Below are 20,298 nucleotides of genomic sequence, written 5' to 3'. Positions count from 1 at the left end.
TTTCTAATTAAACAGTTAATTTGTTGATCTAAAGACACCTGGTTTGGTTAGCCTTATTCGGGGGTTCATAGATGGTACAATTTGGCTGGATCTTTCTTTAATTTGGAATGTTTAAAATGTCAGGCGATCTGTGAGGGACGGGACTGAATCAACAGTGCGTTTCTCCCACCACTATCAAAATTGTATATTTTGACTGGGGGGCTTTGACTTGAGCGGTCGGTCGTAATAATACCCTTGTAGTTTAGGGCACTTCACGTGCATATCCAAGTACTTTTTAATTGTTGTGAGGGTTTCTGCCAATACCACCCTCCCAGGCAGTGAGTTGCAGATCCCCACCACCCTCTGTCTGAAATCCCCTCAAATCCCTTTTAAATTTCCTACCTCTTTCTCTAAATCTATGCCCCTGGTTATGGACCCCTCAGCCAAGGGGAATAGGTCCTTCCTATCCACTCGATTTAGACCCATCATCATTTTCTACACTTCAATTCGGTCTCCCCTCAGCCTCCTCTGTTCCAAAGAAAACAACCCTCACCTATCCAATATTTCCTCAGAACTAAAATTCTCCAATCCAGACAACATCCTTGTAAATCTCCTCTGTATTTTCTCTAATATAGCCACATCTTTCCTGCAGTGCGATGACCAGAACTGTACACAGTCCTCCAGCTGTGTCCTAACCAGTGTTTTATACATTTCCAACATAACCTCCATGCTCTTGTATTCTCTGCCTTGGTTAATAAAGGCAAGTATCTCTTCCGCCTTATCTACCTGCCCAGCCATGTTCAGGGATCTATGAACGTGCACTCCAAGGTCCCTCTGTTCCTTTAAACTTCTCAATATCCTACCATTTATTGTGTATTCCCTTGCCTTGTTAGCTGTCTCCAAATACATTACCTCACACTTGTCCGGATTGAATTCCATTTGTCACTATTCTGCCCACCTAACCAGTCCATTGATATCTTCCTGCAGTTTACAGCTTTCTTCATTATCAACCACATGGTCAATTTTTGTTTCATCTGCAAACTTTTTATTCAAACCCCCCACATTCAAGTCCAAACCATTGATATATAGAACAAAAAGCAAAGGACCCAGTACTGATCCCTGCAGAACCTCACTGAAAACAGCCTTCCAGTCACACAAACACTCATCAACCATTACTCTTTGCTTTCTGCCTCTGAGTCAATTTTGGCTCGAACTTGCTGTTTTGTGTTGGATCCCATGGGCTTGTCATTCATGACCAGTCTGCCTTGTGGGACCTTATCAATGGCCTTGGTTACAGTTTAACCCCATTCTCCTAATCTCTGGCCACTCGGTGTGGAGGTGGGGTGGGGAGGTTGGAGGATCTTTTCCGGGACCTGCTCATGGGCCTGATTAAAACACCACCCACACCCACAGCCCTTTCGATGACCTGCCCTTCCAAAAGCCCCCAGTCCCCCCAATGCCCTCCTCTCCCTCACCTTATCCACCCCAAACCCACCCAGGTTTGTATCTATCTTGTATATTTAAACACTCAGTTCTCACCTTCTCCATCTCTCTCTCCCTCTCGCTCAGGCTGAGAAACAATGTGTAGGTCCAGGATGTACAGGGACCATGTTGGGAGTGGGGGTGTCACTTTAGCTGCTGCCCTGTCTTCCGTGGTCTTGTCTGTGCCGGGTGGCCTTCTGCAACCGGTGGACACCTCAGGATACAGAGTGTCTCGTGGACACTGGGAGCAATGTTCTGGTTTAGTTGGGAAGGTTCCCTTTGCTTCTGTTACAATTTGTTGCTTATTTTGGCTTCTTTTAGTTTGAATGGACCACATGTTTGGGGGAAACAAGAGAGGAAAGAATGTTCCATAGAAACTAGAACTGTCTGTTCTGAATTTCTATCCTGGACTGACAGTGCTGACTTTTGTAGACTCCTTTTACAGGGTATTAGAAGGGGAGGATTTACTGACGGGAAATTCAAACCAAACATCACATCAAGATCTGACAGAAACACTCGATTCATCAGGACCTGAATATCATCGGACTGAGAATGTGGAAGGAGAAATGTTTGTCTGCTCTGCCTGTGGGAAAAGATTTCAAACATCAGTGTGACTGGAAAAGCACCGAGACACACACACACCCGAGTGAGAGTGTTCCAGTGACTGACTGTGGAAAGAGCTTTAACCAGTTACACAGCCTGAAAAAACATCACACCATTCACAGCGGGGAGAAACTGATCACGTGTTCTGTGTGTGGACGAGGCTTCAACTGATCCTCCAGCCTGGAGAGACACAAGGACACCCTCACATGGAGAAACCATGGAAATGTGGGGACTGTGGGGAAGGGATTCGGTTCTCCATCAAAGCTGGATATTCATTAACGCAGTCACACTGGGGAGAGGCCGTTCACCTGCTGTGTGTGTGGGAAGGGATTCACTCAGTTATCACACCTGCTGACACAGCAGAGAGTTCTCAAGGGTAGGTTGGAGAAGTTGGGGTTGTTCTCCTTGGAGCAAAGGAGATTGAGGGAAAATTTCATAGAAATGTACAAGATTCTGAGAGACTTTGATAAATTAGACAAAGAAAAACTGTTCCCATGAACTAATGGTACAAGAACTAGGGAACACAGATTGAAGGTTTTGAGGAAGAGTTGCAGCAGGAATGTGAGGAAGAACTTCTTCTGCAGCAAATGGTTCTGACCTGGAACTCGCTACCAATGTGTGTGGTGGAAGTGGAAATAATCAATGATTTTCAAAGGAAACTGGATGGTCACTTGAAGGAAATAAACTTGCAGGGCTGTGGGCTGATGTGGGGCAGTGGGACTGAGTGGATTGCTCCCTGGAGAGCTGACATGGAATTGATGGGCCAAATGGCCTTGTTCTGTGCTGTAAATGATGTTGTGTCTCTGTGACTGTGTTTTGAGACAGGATATCCCAGCTCTCCACCCTGGGATTCTCAGTATGAACAGGATTCGGAATGGGGAGGACCCACTATCCATGGTTTACTGGAAATGTTCAAGGTCATATCAAAATTAAAGGAAAAGCAGATAATTGCACAAAGATGGGTGGCAGATCAGAATGTTGGACAGAATATAGAAAAACAGTAAAGAATGACTAAAAGATTGATAAGGAGTGCAGATTGTAAACAGAGTCTGGAGGGATGTGTTTGCTGAGTGGTGAGTTCAGAGAAGGGGAGAGGAGGTGCTCCTTTTTCTACTTTTTTTGTCTTCCAGTATTTGGTTCTTGTTTCTGTGCAGTGAAAGGTGCTGGTTGGTTGAGTAACTGGTCACATATTCTACTTCTAAGTAGTCTGGTAAGTTAAGGTACGGCAGTGCAGCTTGGCCGAGTGCAATGCACAGCTTGTGACATGTGGGATGTCATGGACGCACCATGTGTCCCAGACAAACATATCTGCAGGAAGTGTCACCGGCTGCACAAGCTTGAGCTCTAGGGTTTGGAGCTCGAGCAGTGGCTGGAGTCACTGTGGTGCATCCACAATGCAGAGAACTACATGGATAGCAGGTTTAGGGAGGTGATCACACCACAGGTTAGGAGCATGCAGGAGGATAAGGAATGGGTAACCGGCAGACAGCCTAAGAGAACCAGGCAGGTAGTGCAGGAGTCCCCTGATATGATCTCACTTGCTAATCGGCTTTCCATTTTGGATACTGGTGAGGGTGATGGTTCCTCAGAGGAGTGCAGACAGAGCCAAGTTTGTGGCACAACAGGTGGCTCCGCTGCACAGGAGGGGAGGAGGAAGAGTGGAAGAACAGTAGTGATGGGGCTTTCATTAGTCCGGGGAACACAGAAGTCTTTCTGCAGCCGTACATCGGACTCCAGGATGGTGTGTTGCCTCCCTGGTGCCAGGATCAAGGATGTCACGGTACGGCTACAGGACATGGATCTGGGGGAAGGTGAACAGCCAGAGGTCGTGGTCCACGTTGGCACCATTAACATAGATGGAAAGGGTCAATGAGGTCCTGACAACAAATTTTAGGGAACTAGGAAGGAGATTAAAAAAGCAGGACCCCAAAAGCAGTTATCTGAGGATTACTCCCACTCCCATGTGCAAGTGAGCAAAGTAATAGGAGAATTGACTGATTGAACAGGTGATTGGAGAACTGCTGTGGGAGGGAGGGCATCAGATTTCTGAGGCACTGGGACAGGTGGGACCTGTACAAGATGGACGGGTTGCATCGAAGCAGGATTGGGACTAATATCCTCACAGGGAGATTACTAGTGCTGTTGGGGAGGGTTTAAACTAGATTGGTAAGGGGATGGAAACCTGAGAGGGAGCTCGGATTGGAGGGAAGCAAAACTGGTAACTTGTCAGGGGTTTGGGAACCAGGGGAAAATATCAGACCGGAACACCAAGGTGCACAGAATACTGGGAGAGATCAATGGCACTGGAGTAGGGAATAGCAAGTTATAAGGTGGGATCAGAGTCAGGGAGAAAGTAATAAAGTCCAAATCAGTGTTAATGTGCATGTATGTGAATGCACAGAGTGTGGTTAATAAGATTGGTGAGGTACACGTGCAGATTGCCATGTGGAAATATGATCTTGTGGCGAGAACAGAGACCTGGCTCAAAGACGGGCAGGACTGGGTGTTAAATATTCCTGGATACAAGGTGTTCAGCAAAGAAAGGGAAAGGGGCGGTGGAGTATTGATTAATGAGAACATTGCAGTGTTGGAGAAAAACGATGTCCCATCGGGGTCAAGAACAGAATCAATTTGGCTCGAACGAAGGAACAAAAAAGGTGCATTTACATTGCTCAGTGTTGTCAAGAGGCCACCAGCTAGTGGGAAGAACGTGGAGGAGAAAAAATGCAAGGACATTGCAGAGAGGTGCAAAAAATATAGGGTAGTTCTAATGGGCGACTTGATTCAAACATATCGTGGGATAGTAGTAGTGTAAAGGGCAGTGAGGGGCAAGTGTTCTTAGAGTTGTTCAGGAAAGTTTTCCACAACAGTATGTTGCTAGTCCAATGAGAAGGGAGGCATTCCTGGACCTGGTTCTTGAGAATGAGGTGGGCCAAGTGGATCAAGTATCAGTAGGGGAGCATGTAGGGGAGATTGATCATTGTATCGTAAGATTTAGGCTGACCATAGAAAAGGACCAAGAACAATCCAGAGTAAGAGTAATTAACTGGGGAAAGACAACTTCAATGGGGTAAGAATGGAGCTGGCTGAATAAATGAGATTCAAAAGTTGCCAGGAAACCTGATAGCGGAACAATGGGTAACCTTCAAAAAAGAGAGAGTTCGGGCACAGTCAACATATGTTCTCTCGAAGTGGAAAGGTTGGGCAAATAAATCCAGAGCTCCCTGGATTATAAAAGAGGTAGAGATTACGATAAAGAAGAAAAACTGTGCGGTTTTCCTTGGAGAAGGCTGAGAGGTGATTTGGTCGAGGTATTCAAAATCACGAGAGGTCTGGACAGAGAATTATACCTGAGGGACAATGTCCCAGACACTGCCATCACCATCCCCAGGTGTCCCACCAGCAGGACAGACCCAGCAGAGGTGACGGCACAGTGTTATACAGTCAGGAGGGAGTTGCCCGAGATGTCCAGAGCATGGGGCCTGACCCCATGATGTCTCATGGCATCAGGTCAAACAGAGTAGATGGAGAGAAACTGTTCCTACTGGTGAAAGGATCGAGGACGAGAGGGAACAGATTGAAAGTAATTGGGAAGAGAAACAAAAATAACATGAGGAAAAACTTTTCCACCCAGCGAGTGGTTAATGTGTGGAATGCACTGTCTGAGAGTGTGGTGGAGGCAGGTTTAATTGAAACATTTCAAAGGGAATGAGACAGTTTTATGAAAAGGAACTAATGGAGCTGCAGGCTGACAGGTCCCGGATGCTGATGGATTCATCCTCGGGCTTTCAAAGAGAAGCAAATGAGGGAGGAACTGCGCAGAATCTGTCCTCCTGTCCCGCCCCCTTTTCCTATTGGTCCGGAGCTGCCGTTAATCACCCAGACATTGTGAGCTCAGAGGTTAAGTCCCGGGTGCGCAGGCGCATTGCGGACCAGTGTTTCAAGCCAGAGGGTGAAGGCGGCGGAGAGACGCTTGTGAGTCGCTTCTGCAGCCGGTCAGTGGCGGCTGTTGGGCGGGGAGGCTTCAGAAACACCCGGTGTAGGCCTCAACACCCCCAATAACAAACTCCCGGTCCTGTGTTTGCACCGAGCGGGCGGCAGCTGCGGGAAACTGAGCTCAGTTATCAAGGGGCCTGGGGGAGGGGAGGGAGGGAGGAACCATTTGGGACACAGCACAGGGCAGGAGGTTCCCCCTCCCCCACTCCCTGGTTCCACAAAGACTCCCCTTGGACTCGGCCACACCTGGGCAGGGCTGGCTCAAGGTGCAGGAAGCTGATAGGCTGAGCTGTGGACTGGGAGGAGTGGGGGGTTTGACTGACAGGCCTGGGGAGGGGGATATCAGGGCAGGTACACACACTGCTCCCCCTTTTCCTCCTGGGATCTTTTACTGGAGTTGTGTTGCTGAGTGTTTCTAAACTCTGTCTCTCTATCCCGGTAATGTCGGTGGATTGTAGGTTGCTGTGAGTGTTGGACTATATTGTCTCTCCTCATTCTTCCTCCTTCTCCCACTCCGAGTTCCAGGCTGCAGGCACTGGCTGTTTGATGTGCCTGAAACATTAAATATGTTTCTCTCTTCACTGAGACCTGCTGAGTATTTCCAGCATTTTCTCCTTTTATTTCAGATTTCCAGCATCTGCAGGACTTTGCTTTTGTTTTATTGCACGAGTTGCTCACAGAATCAAAGGCAGTGAAGGTGCTCGAGCTGGACGGAAGCAGTCGTGTCAGATCCTCAGTGGGTGAGAAATCGCCGAGTGCAGGGGAGGAATGAAGCTGGTGGATGTGCAGGGAGGCTTCAGAAATATCCGGTGTAGGCCTCAACACCCCCAATAAGAAGCTCCCAGTCCCGCGTTCCAAGGAGAACAATCCCAGCTTCTCCAACCTAACCTTGTAGCTAAATTCCCTCATCCCTGGAACCATTCTGGTAAATCTCCTCTACACCCTCTCAAGGACCTTCCCATCCTTCCTAAAGTGTGGTGATCAGAACTGGATGAACCAGAGTTTTATAAAAGTTCCCCTTAACTTCCCTGCTTTTGCACTCAATACCTCTATTTATCAAGCCCAAGATCCCATATTATTTGCTAACTGTTCTCAATATGTCCTGCCACCTTCAATGATCTATACATATAAACCCCCAGGTCCCTCTGTCCCTGCACACTCTTTAGATCTGTGCCATTAAGCATTTATTGCCTCTCTCTATCCCTTCTGACAACCTGGAAATTTTCAGGATGTTACATCTGATAGTATAGATCAGGAGTGTCCAGCCTTTATGTATTAGGGTCAACATTCGAAATGTTGTCCTGCAAAGGGGGCCGGAGGTGAGCAACTTTCGGAAAGGTAAAGGTATTAGAAATTTATTTTACTGTTCATCAAAATAACAATAATGTGCATTTTTGTGAATAAGCTTTAAATGAGGAAACTAATGTATTAACTTACTTTCCCAACACTATGTTGAACACTGATTTAGTGAGTTACCTGGCATGGTTTTTGCTTGCAGTAGCAGACATTGTCTACCTGCACACTTGATGTAGCGATGCAGAGAATTCCAGATAGATTCCATTTGTGAGGAGAGATCTTGATCTCGCACTCTCCCTGTCTCCGGCTCTCTCTATTTTATTTAGAGATACAGCACTGAAACGGGCCCTTTGGCCCACCGAGTCTGTGCCAAGCAACAACCACCCATTTACACTAACCCTACAGTCACCCCATATTCCCTACCACCTACCTACACTTGGGACAATTTACAATGGCCAACTTACCTATCAACCTGCAAGTCTTTTTCTGTGGGCGGAAACCGGAGCACCCAGCGAAAACCCACGCGGTCACAGGGAGAACTTGCAAACTCTGCAAAGGCAGTACCCAGAATCGAAGCCAGGACCCTGGAGCTGTGAGGCTGCAGTGTCACCCACTGCGTCTCTCTCTCGCTCTCTCTCTCTCTCTTTCCCCCCCCCCCACCACTCTCTCTCTCTTCCCCATCCCCCCGCGCTTTCTCTCTCTTCCGCTCTCTCCCTCTCCCGCTCTCTCTCCCTCTCCCGCTCTCTCTCCCTCTCCCGCTCTCTCTCCCTCTCCCTCTCCCTCTCCCGCTCCCTCTCCCTCCCTCCCCCGCTCTCTCTCTCTCTCGCTCCATGTCTGCCGGCCTCTGTCTCTCTGCTCCGCTCCCAGGGCCCGGTCACCCTGGCACCCTGCTCCCAGGGCCCGGTCACCCCGGCAGCCTGCTCCCAGGGCCTGGTTACCACTGCACCTTGCTGCTGGGCCTGCACCTCCTCAGATGGTGATGAAGAGCCTGAGGCCCAGGCCGAGTCTGTACGCAGGCAGAGCCAGTGCTTGGCCTGGGTCCTGAGCTCACATCCAGGAAGGCTGCACTGGATATGGAGTTTGGGCGGGAAGCGCCAGCAGAGAAGCAGCTCAGCCCGCGCACCGCCATCTCACTAAAGGAGCCAAAATATCAGGGACGGAAGCTTGTCTGTCATCTTGGTAAAGGAGGACATGTGCAGTGACGTGTCTCCGCCATGTTGGTAAAGGAGCTGTCACCGTTGTCAGGTGCGATGGATACCATTGACAGGCTGGATTCTGGCCCATGGGCTGGATGTTCTGGAGTGTCGAACTAGGAGGCGTAGAGTAAAAGTTAGAGCCAGACCTTTCAGGAGTGAAGTTGGGAAACATTTCTACACACAAAAGGTGGTAGAAATTTGAAACTCTCTTCCACAAACAGCAGTTGATGCGAGATCAATGTTAATGTTAAATCTGACATTGATAGATCTTTGTTAACCAAAGGTATTAATGGAAATGGGACAAAGTCGGGTATATAGAGTTAGATCACAGATCAACCATGATCTCATTTCCTGGTGGAACAGGCTCGAGGGGCTAAATGGCCAACTCTCAGAATCATAGAAATTTACAGCACAGAAGGAGGCCATTCAACCCTTTGTGCTTGTGCTGGCCCTTTGAAAGAGCAGTTGTGCTTAGTCCCACACACCCACTTGGTGTTTGTAAGCCTGTAAGTTCCTCATTCTCAAATACCTGTCAACTCCCTTTTAAAATGACTGATAGAATCAGGTTCAACCACCTTTTTCAGGTGGAGCGTTCCAGATCCTGACAACTGTCTGTTGTTACAGAAACTGCTGAACTCAATGTTGAGTCCGGAAGGTTGTCAAGTCCTGTTCCTCGAGCTCCCATTGAGCTTCATTGGAACAGGGCAGGAGGCTGAGGACAGAGAGGTCAGAGTGGGAGTGGGACGGAGAATTAAAATGGGAAGTGACTGGAAACTCAGGAACACGCTTGCAGACTGAATGGAGATGTTTCTCAAAGTGATCACCCTATCTGTGTTTGGTCTTCCCAATGTAGAACAGATCTCATTGTGAGCAGTGAATATAATATACAAAATTGCCAAAAGTACAAGTAAATCACTGTTTGGTTTCATCCCACAAAACCCTGAGAACAGCCCAAAGGGAGCTACTTTATTTAAAGAGTAAAAGGTACAAAGTAAAGCAAATCAGTTGCTAGAATATTAAACTCCACCCCAGCTATAAAGAATATTAACACAGCAGATATAAACCCCACTGTCAGAATGAATATGGTTCAGTCCTGGATGTGATTAACAGCAGCAATAATTACAGAATGCAACAGCTACAGTCACTTGTGAACTCACTGGTGTCTCAGCATTTTGGATATCGATTAAATTCCTTCCCACAGACGGAGCAGGTGAACGGCCTCTCGTTATAATATTAGAATATAATACTATCTTTAATATCATCTAATAAGATATTCTTTCTTACAGTTCAGTGGGATGTAAACAGTAACCCCAGCACCTTCAGGAGAGATGGTGCGAAAGCCCCTGTGTGCAGAGTGAGCATAAAATCAATGTGTGTAAATCCTCTCCTAATCCCCTGTAAAAGGAGGTAATAAAAGTCATCACTGTCAGTACAGGATAGAAATTCAGAACAGACAATTCGAGATCCTATGGAACATTTTATTCCTCTCTTGTTTCCCCAAAGCTGTAAATCGCAGTCCCACACACTCTCCCTCCTACCTGTGCTGAAATCCAAACCCATGACACCATCTGCACCATTTCTTTCTTCCTCTGCCAGTTTTCTCCCTCCCTCTACTGTGGCTGGGTTCAGTTCTCCAGCCCCTGTGTGCAGAGTGAGAATTAAATTAATGAGTCAATGATTTTCTCTCCTGGTCACTGGGACCCTGAAGCCCCGCCCACTCTCTGTTCTGGTCCCACAAATTACCAGATCCATTCAGCTCAATTTCACAACTTGTCTTTGTGTTTTTGTGGGTTCTCTCTCACTCCCTTTTTCCTGTTGTAACTTCATGTTACAGGGTATTAGAAAGGGAGGATTTGCGGAAGGAAACTCAAACATCACCTCAAGATGTGACAGTCACTCGATTCATCAGGATCTGAATATCATCGGCCTTTGATCATGGAAGCAAAAAGTGTGGAGAAACCGTACACGTATTCTGTGTGTGGACGGGGCTTCAGCCGATCAGCTGGCCTGTCGATACACAAGTGTAGTCAGACTGGGGAGAAGCTGTGGAAATGTGGGGACCGTGAGAAAGAATTAAATTACACGTCTGAGCTGGAAACTCATCGACACAGTCAAACTGAGGAGAGGCCGTTCATCTGCACTGAGTGTGGGAAGGGATTCACTCAGTCATCCTCCCTACTCGCACACCAGCGAGTTCATACTGGGGAGAGGCCATTCACCTGCACTGAGTGTGGGAAGGGATTCACTCAGTTCTCAAACCTGCTGACACACCAGCGAATCCACACTGAGGAGAGGCCGTTCACCTGCACTGAGTGTGGGAAGGGATTCATTCATTCATCTGCCCTACTAAAACACCAGCGAGTTCACACTGGGGAGAGGCCGTTCACCTGCTCTGAGTGTGGGAAGAGATTCTCTCTGTCATGGAACCTGCTGGCACATCAACGGATTCACACTGGGGAGAGGCCATTCACCTGCTCTGATTGTGGGGAGGGTTTCACTTATTCATCCACCCTGCTGATGCATCAGCGAGTTCACACTGGGGAGCGGCCGTTCACCTGCTCTGAGTGTGGGAAGGGATTTACTCAGTCATCAAAGCTGCTGACACACCAGCGAGTTCACACTGGAGAGAGGCCGTTCACCTGCACAGAATGTGGGAAGGGATTCACTCAGTTATCAAACCTGCTGACACACCAGCGAATTCACACTGGGGAGAGGCCGTTCACCTGTACTGAGTGTGGGAAGGGATTCATTCATTCATCCGCCCTACTCACACACCAGCGAGTTCATAATGGGGAGAGGCCGTTCACCTGCACTGAGTGTGGGAAGGGATTCATTCATTCATCCGCCCTACTGACGCACCAGCGAGTTCACACTGGGGAGAGGCCATTCACCTGCTCTGATTGTGGGAAGAGATTCTCTCTGTCATGGAACCTGCTGGCACATCAACGAATTCACACTGGGGAGAGGCCATTCACCTGCTCTGATTGTGGGGAGGGTTTCACGCATTCATCCACCCTGCTGATACACCAGCGAGTTCACACTGGGGAGAGGCCATTCACCTGCTCTGAGTGTGGGAAGGGATTCACTACTTCATCCAAGCTGGTGAAACACCAGCGAGTTCACACTGGGGAGAGGCCATTCACCTGCACTGAGTGTGGGAAGGGATTTGCTAATTCATCCGCTCGGCTGAGGCACCAGCGAGTTCACACTGGGGAGCGGCCATTCACCTGCTCCGTGTGTCGGAAGAGATTTACTCAGTCATCCCACCTGGTGACACACCAGTTCAGTCACACTGGGGAGAGGTCATTCATCTGCTCCGTGTGTAGGAAGGGATTCACTCAGCCATCCTATCTGCTGAGACACCAGCGAGTTCACAGATAATTACAGGGGTTGGATTCTGCTGTTGCTGCTGTTAATCATATCCAGACTGAACCATGTTCATTCTGACAGTTGGGGTTTATTTCTGATGTCAGTTGCTCCTCTTGGACTGAGCGTCTGCCCCACAGCATCTCTCATTCATGTGTGAATAGACCATCATGTCTTCAAACCTCATTTTCAATTTAAATCCACTCAGTAAATGTACTGAACAAAAGATGAACAATAAACAGATCACAGGCCAATCCTGTAACTCTATATTGACAGGAGAAAGTCTGTTCTTTAGCTCAAGAATGAGGCTGTTTAAGCTCTGTGTGTTTCTAAGCACTCGTAGACTGGAGCTGTTGGACAGACAGGCTGTTCACAACTGTTAACATGTCAGATAGTGAAGGAATTGCTCTTCAAGTAAACTCACCAATTTATAAGCTCAGACTCCGGTCCCTGCTGTAATTAATACTCAGCATCCATTAGTGTTGATTTACAGTCAATCACTGAATCGTCTGGTTAATCTTTGTTACTTGTTTTGTGAAATACTCTCCCTATTAGTGCTGAACTGCTGGATAACTCTGATTACATTTAAATGTGTTTATCCATGTTTATAAAGTGTCTGTGTGTCCAGATTTAACTAAGTTGTGATTTGTAACCAATAAATGATGTTTCGGGTATGACTTGTCATCTGGTATCTTGGTGATTTGTCGAGAAAGATTTAATTCACTCACTCAGCAGCTCGAGAGGAACCAGACTGAGGTTTAATGAACATAAGAAATAGGAGCTGGAGGAGGCCATTCGGCCCTTCGAGCCTGCTCTGCCATTCACCCAGATCATGGCTGATCATCTACCTCAACTCCACCTTCCCACACTATCCCATATCCCTTAATTACCGTAATACCCAAAAATCTGTCAATCTCTGTCTTAAATATACTCAATGACTGAGCATCCACTGCTCCCTGGGGAAGACAATTCCAAAGATTCACAACCCTTTCAGTGAAGAAATTTCTCCTCATTTCAGTCCTAAATGGCTGATCCCTTATCCTGAGACTGTCTCGATTCCCCAGCCAGGTGAAACATTTTCTCAGTATCGACCCGGTCAAGTCCCTTAACAATTGATGTTTCAGTCAGATCACATCTCCTTCTTCTAAACCTCAGGGAATATAGGCCTAGTCTACTCAACCTCTCCTCATTGGAGGAGATGGAGCAGAGTGGGGGTGCTGTACAATAGTGGTTCTGTTATTGAACTAGTAATCCAGAGGCCTGGACTAATGATGCTGAGACATGAATTCAAATCCCACCACTGCAATTAAAAAGCGAGGATCAATATTGGTGACCATGAAACTACGGATTGTCCGAAAAACCCACCTGGTTCACTAATTTCCTCCAGTGCATCTTGTAGATGGTACACACTGCTGCCACTGTGTGTCAGTGGTGGAGGGAGTGAATGTTTGTAGATTGGATGCCAATCAAGTGGGTTGCTTTGTGGGCGGCACAGTGGCGCAGTGGTTAGCACTGCAGCCTCACAGCTCCAGGGACCCGGGTTCGATTCTGGGTACTGTGAGAATAAGAAATATTGAAATGTTGTTTCTACAGCTTGTGGAAAGTTACCAAGAAGTCATTTGTGCACAACATAATGAAATCACTGAAAAAGAGAACTGATAAGGATATGTCAGTGGAGACCTTAAGACAGTACATCACTGACAAAGAGAATTGATAAGGGTATGTAAGTGGAGACCTTGGGACAGTACATCACTTAAAAATTGTGCTTTGGCAGATAACAGAGAAACAGCAAGAGTTAGAACAACGGATGTAGTGAATAAGAAACTGCCCCACTAAGATAAAGGCTGACAGCTGCAAGTTAAAACACATAATGGAGAGCCAAATAAGGTAAAACAAAAACAAGAGTTAGGGGCTAGAAAGTTAGAGTAGGGGGAGAAGTAAACAGAGGCGGAGACTGTAGCAACCATAGGATAGGTTAGTGTCATAATACGTTATAACCAATAATGTAAAATAAAGGCGTGGACAAATGGATTTGTATTGTATAAACATGAACTGAATATGTTGATCGGTGTGCCTGCTTGTAGGACACCCGATCTTGCAAGACCGTTAAATAAACTTACTTCTTCAGAGTTTGACTTGGTGTAAATTATTATCAAGTGGGCTACGTTTCTCACAATTGGGGGCTCGTCCGGGATCTCTTCATCATTACCGGGACCGCGGCCGACGACAGACGAGAAGACGTGTCCCGTTAATTTAAAAACGGTCTCGTTTCTCTCGTTGGTAGCGGACCCGAGTAATCGACTGAAAATGATCCTAGGGAAGTCACTCTGAACGAGTATTTAGTGCGGCAGGTACACACGTGAAGTCAGGCAACTCCGTGCACGGACCAAGGTAAGTAAAACGACTTTTAAGTATTATCTTGGTGACTTATGGTTAACTGTAGGATAAGACCTTCTAAGTACCAAATGTCCTTGAGGAGTGAATTTTACAGTCCTGCAGTATAAGACCCTTCAGCTAGGAGGTGAGTACTGTATGGTATAAGACCCTTCAGTTAGGAGGTGAATACCGTAAGGTATAAGACCCTTCAGCTAGGAGGTGAATACCGTAGGGTACAAGACCCTTCAGTTAGGAGGTGAATACTGTGGAGCAGTATAAGACCCTTCAGCTAGGAGGTGAATACCGTAAGGTATAAGACCCTTCAGTTAGGAGGTGAATACTGGTTAACTGTAGGATAAGACCTTCTAAGTACTGCAGTATAAGACCCTTCAACTAGGAGGTGAGTACCGTAGGGTACAAGACCCTTCAGTTAGGAGGTGAATACTGTGGGGCAGTATAAGACCCTTCAGCTAGGAGGTGAGTACCGTAGGGTATAAGACCCTTCAGTTAGGAGGTGAATACCGTAAGGTATAAGACCCTTCAGCTAGGAGGTGAATACCGTAAGGTACAAGACCCTTCAGTTAGGAGGTGAATACTGTGGGGCAGTATAAGACCCTTCAGCTAGGAGGTGAGTACTGTATGGTATAAGACCCTTCAGTTAGGAGGTGAATACCGTAAGGTATAAGACCCTTCAGCTAGGAGGTGAATACCGTAGGGTACAAGACCCTTCAGCTAGGAGGTGAATACCGTAGGGTACAAGACCCTTCAGTTAGGAGGTGAATACTGCCGGGTATAAGACCCTTCAGTTAACCATGGGAAATAAATCGTCTAAAAAGGAAGACGATGGGAGACAAGGAAAGTCTGCCGGCAACATCCCTCCAGAAAGTCCATTGGGACGGATGTTGGAGTATTGGGATTTAGAGTCAAAAACCAAGGAGAAAAAGACCCAAATATGACAGCAAGAAGGACCACCCCTAAACCCGACGATAACGACGACGATAGAGACAGAGAGTCTCCTAAGACAATGATGCCCTTGAGAGAGGTAGCAATAGGAAATAATGAAATTGGATTTGTTAGTGCACCATTAACGTCAGGAGAGGTAAGAGCGTTTAAAAAGGAAATGAAAGTCCTCGTAGAAGACCCCTGAAAATTTGGGAAAGAGAAAACCCTCCCGGGGTAGGGGGAAACGAACCAGCTGAACAAAAATACCCTAATCAAGACCCGCAGTGGCAGAACAATAATATCGGCCATAGGGGCCAGATGAAAGACCTTAGAAATCTGATAGTAAAAGGCATTGTTGTAAACAAGTAGTTGAAGCCCCTGCAAAACGTATGCCTTTACAGAGTTACCGCAGGCCCCTCTTATGGCACAAGCAGGCGACGTATTGAGTGCGACCCCTCTGGGTGTTGAAGGCTGTTTCTAGACAAATAGAGACCATTAAAGGCACCTAGGTGGGATCAAGAGAATGATTTTTACACAGGTTTTGAAGAATCAAAAGGGGGACTGTGAGAACAGAATTTAGATTTTAGAATTTTTAAGAACAGAATTACATGGGAACATTTAAGATGAAACAATTAATCAGTCATGTATTGCTAACAAGCTAGCTGACTTCATAACTTCAGGGCTGCAGAGGCAACTTGGCCTTGCAGCTGGTACAGCGAGAGAGAGAGAGAGAGAGAGACATTGTACTTCAACAGCACTCTTCTTATCACCCAGACATGACAATCCTAGGGAAAAGTTAGAATGAAAAACATACCGACCAGGCTAATACACGCCCCCTTGTTAGAGGGTGGCTCAGCCTACCCTGAAACAATTAATCAGTCATGTACTGCTAACAAGCTAGCTTCAGTGCTGTAGGGAGGGACAGCTTATCAGAAATGACTTCATAACTTCAGGGCTGCAGAGGCAACTTGGCCTTGCAGCTGGTACAGCGAGAGAGAGAGAGAGAGAGAGATTATACTTCAACAGCACTCTTCTTATCACCCAGACATGACAAAGTTAGAATGAAAAACATACCGACCAGGCTAATACACGCCCCCTTGTTCGAGGGTGGCTCAGCCTACCCTTCTGATTCAGCAGTTGCTGAGTTTTTTATATTTGCTTTTATATTATACTGTTTAAATGTTATTTGAGTAAATGGATCCACATAATCCTAGTGAATATATATATAATCATATATAAATTGATCAGTAGAGAGAGAAGGTTATCATAGAATGATAAAAGGGGGGAATGTGGAAGTGAGCAGAAAGGCATGGCACTATGCTTAATGGGAAATATAGCCAAGTTAAGAATAGTAGCTTTGCTGAGCTTTGATTTTAAGTGGCAGAAACCACAATGAAATAGCTAAAAGGGATGGCCAGAGTGTGTGCAAGCTGTGGCAGCCACAGCACTTCAGACCAAGGAAGTCATTTTACCTCGAAGCTATTACAAGAAATAGTTAGGGGATTGGGAATCCAATGGGACTTCCATACCCCTTGGCACCCTCCCTCTTCAGGGCGGGTGGAAAGAATGAATCAGACCTTAAAGAAACACCTGTCCAAACTGATACTTGAAACAAGGTTACCCTGGACAAAATGTTTACCTATAGCGATACTCAGAATTCGGACAGCCCCTAGAAAAGATGTGGGACTGTCCCCCTATGAAATGCTATTCGGAGTACCCTATATGGGAACCAGGGGCGAGATGCCAACCTTAGAAACTAAAGATTCGTTTCTAAAGAACTATATACTGGCGTTGTCTTCCTCATTGTCATTCCTCAGGAAGCAAGGCCTGTTAGTACAGACCCCACCTCTCGAATTTGCAGTGCACAAGATCCAACCAGGAGATTGGGTTCTGGTGAAATCATGGAAAGAGACTAAACTACAACCGAACTGGGAAAGACCATACCAGACTCTCCTAACCACTGAAACAGCCATAAGAACGGCAGAAAGAGGTTGGAGCCACTACACAAGAATCAAGGGGCCGGTACAAACCCCGGCCGAGGAAGGAACTTGGACAACCGAATTAACAGAAGAACCATTGAAACTAAAGCTAAAAAGACTATGAGTAACGAACTTTTTTTTTTAATATAACGGTGCGAGCGCGGAACTACTGTCTGTAATATTGTGTGCCTTCTCTCTTTCTTTTCAAAAGTAGCCAGGAAATAAAATGGGTTGGATGTTTTTGTATTACCCACTTCCAATTAGACAACAAGGTGTTTGGAGTAACAGTTAGAGAAGGGAAAAAGAAAGGTGAATTAAAATGTTGTTTTCAGATAACAATAGATAAGATTGGTAAACCATCTAACAAACTAAAAGGGACCTCTCATAACGATCCTAACATAGTAAAAATAATAGAGGTAAAGGACCTGAGAAAGACAATTGAGATAGAAACCGGTTACGGGGACACAAATGCCTGGGTAGAATGGATAAAATTACCTGTAAAAAGTTTGAACAAAAACAATTGCTATGCTTGTGCATCTGGTAGACCGATAGCTCAAGTAGTACCTTTCCCGCTGGGGTGGGAGCGTGACCGAAAGGGCATGGAATGCATGTTAGCCCTATATCAGGATAAGACGGCTTGGGGTATTCAAACTTGCATATCCTTGTCAATAATGTTCCCTCCCCTAGAGAAAGAAGATTCAAGGACTCCCCCTTCATTTTTAGCCACCAGTGTGAATCACACATCATGCGTACGTCGACACGGTGCGGAGCTAACCAGAAATATGGGAGAGTTGAAGTCATGCATAGAGACTGAGGACGTAACTGGAAGAGTCAGGGGAGGGAACTACTCATCACTGAATGTTCCCAGAGCGGATTTATGGTGGTATTGCGGAGGAAAAATCCTGAGACAGACCCTACCCTCCCAGTGGAAGGGGACGTGCGCAATTGTTCAATTGGCAATACCATTCACCTTGGCATTTGAGAAACAAAAGATAATAACGAGGGAAAGGGGTAAAAGGGAAGCGATAGCGAACTCTTTTGACGACCAGGTATACATGGATTTCATAGGGGTCCCAAGAGGGGTACCTGATGAATTCAAGGCCCGAAACCAAATAACCGCCGGTTTCGAGTCTTTGTTTTGGTGGGTCACGATTAACAAAAATGTAGATTGGATAAATTATATTTATTACAACCAACAAAGATTTATAAATTATACTAGAGATGCGGTAAAAGGTATAGCTGAACAATTAGATGCCACTAGTAGAATGGCTTGGGAAAATCGACTGGCTCTAGATATGATCTTAGCAGAAAAAGGAGGCGTGTGTATAATGTTAGGAGGGAAATGTTGCACATTTATCCCAAATAACACAGCACCCGATGGTTCAATCACCCGAGCACTGCAAGGGTTAACAACTTTAGCAGAGGAGATGGCTGAAAATTCAGGAGCAGACACTTCCCTGACGGGGTGGCTTGAATCCTGGTTTGGAAAATGGAAAGGCATGATAATCTCGGTTTTTACCTCCCTGATCATGGTTGTCAGAATACTAATAGCCATCGGGTGTTGTATTATTCCTTGTGTAAGAGGGCTGACAGCGATTGATTGAGACAGCTTTGACGAAGCAGATGTCAATACAAAGAGGCCAGGAAGAAAGTATATACCTGTTAGGTAATGACAAAGTGGATAGTATCAACGGAGATACAGACATTGAAAAGGCGGCTGAAATAATGCTCAGAGGATTTGAGAGGACATATGAGAACCCTCCGCAGTATGTAGAAAACAACAAGGATTAAGTAAAAGAAAAGGGGGAATTGTGAGAATAAGAAATACTGAAATGTTGTTTCTACAGCTTGTGGAAAGTTACCAAGAAGTCATTTGTGCACAACATAATGAAATCACTGAAAAAGAGAACTGATAAGGATATGTCAGTGGAGACCTTAAGACAGTACATCACTGACAAAGAGAACTGATAAGGGTATGTGGAGACCTTAAGACAGTACATCATTGACAAAGAGAATTGATAAGGGTATGTAAGTGGAGACCTTGGGACAGTACATCACTTAAAAATTGTGCTTAGGCAGATAACAGAGCAACAGCAAGAGTTAGAACAACGAATGTAGTGAATAAGAAACTGCCCCACTAAGATAAAGGCTGACAGCTGCAAGTTAAAACACATAATGGAGAGCCAAATAAGGTAAAACAAAAACAAGAGTTAGGGGCTAGAAAGTTAGAGTAGGGGGAGAAGTAAACAGAGGAGGAGACTGTAGCAACCATAGGATAGGTTAGTGTCATAATACGTTATAACCAATAATGTAAAATAAAGGCGTGGACAAATGGATTTGTATTGTATAAACATGAACTGAATATGTTGATCGGTGTGCCTGCTTGTAGGACACCCGATCTTGCAAGACCGTTAAATAAACTTACTTCTTCAGAGTTTGACTTGGTGTAAATTATTATCAAGTGGGCTACGTTTCTCACACAACTGACACACATCAAATCCTGTTAGTTTCATGTGGCATCTCCTTCTGCTTCTATCACTGCTTTTCCTCCAGCTCCCTCTGCTCCTCCAGCTTGCAGGTGAATGAGCTGCTTGATGCAAACAGACCAAATTTGTGAAAGCCAGCTTGACCTGGAAAGCAGGGAGTGGGAATGAAAGATGCAGGACATTGAGAAACGATGGGTTTCACAGATAACAGGATAAATAAGCACCAGGATCTCATCTTCCTGCTTCTTCCAGATACTGAACGCATGAATATACAAGAGTTGTTCCCATTCGCAATTAGACACTGTCACCCTCTTCCAATCTTTTACAAGTTGCTAAGCTTTGAAACTGCATATTTCTGACAGGTTTTCAATGTGAAGAAAGTGGAGCTACAAGAAAGTAATGTTGTTCAGCAGATGTAGTGCAAGAAGATACCGAATAGGCCAATGATAACAGTGAATGTTTGATGAGTTGAGCTGCAGTAAAGGGTTGGCACCATTTAAAATGTCATTCAGCAGGTTCCAGATCTGGTGATAGAAATGACAAGAAAACTTCTCACTGAATTTCCTCATTGTCATGAGATCAAAAGGAAAGGGCACA

General features: G+C 45.9%; 1 protein-coding gene across 1 annotated transcript; it reads left to right on the top strand.

The window, feature by feature from the left end:
• The first annotated feature begins 10,461 nt into the window (after positions 1 to 10,461).
• LOC137349348 (zinc finger protein 229-like) lies at positions 10,462 to 12,089 on the top strand. The gene has a single exon (XM_068014867.1). The coding sequence runs from the start codon at positions 10,488 to 10,490 to the stop codon at positions 11,931 to 11,933; it is 1,446 nt and encodes a 481-aa protein (XP_067870968.1). The 5' UTR covers positions 10,462 to 10,487; the 3' UTR covers positions 11,934 to 12,089.
• Positions 12,090 to 20,298: the final 8,209 nt, after the last annotated feature.

Source organism: Heterodontus francisci, chromosome 34 (assembly GCF_036365525.1).
Source record: "Heterodontus francisci isolate sHetFra1 chromosome 34, sHetFra1.hap1, whole genome shotgun sequence".
NCBI lineage: Eukaryota > Metazoa > Chordata > Chondrichthyes > Heterodontiformes > Heterodontidae > Heterodontus > Heterodontus francisci.
This window is presented reverse-complemented; position numbering and strand designations above follow the sequence as displayed.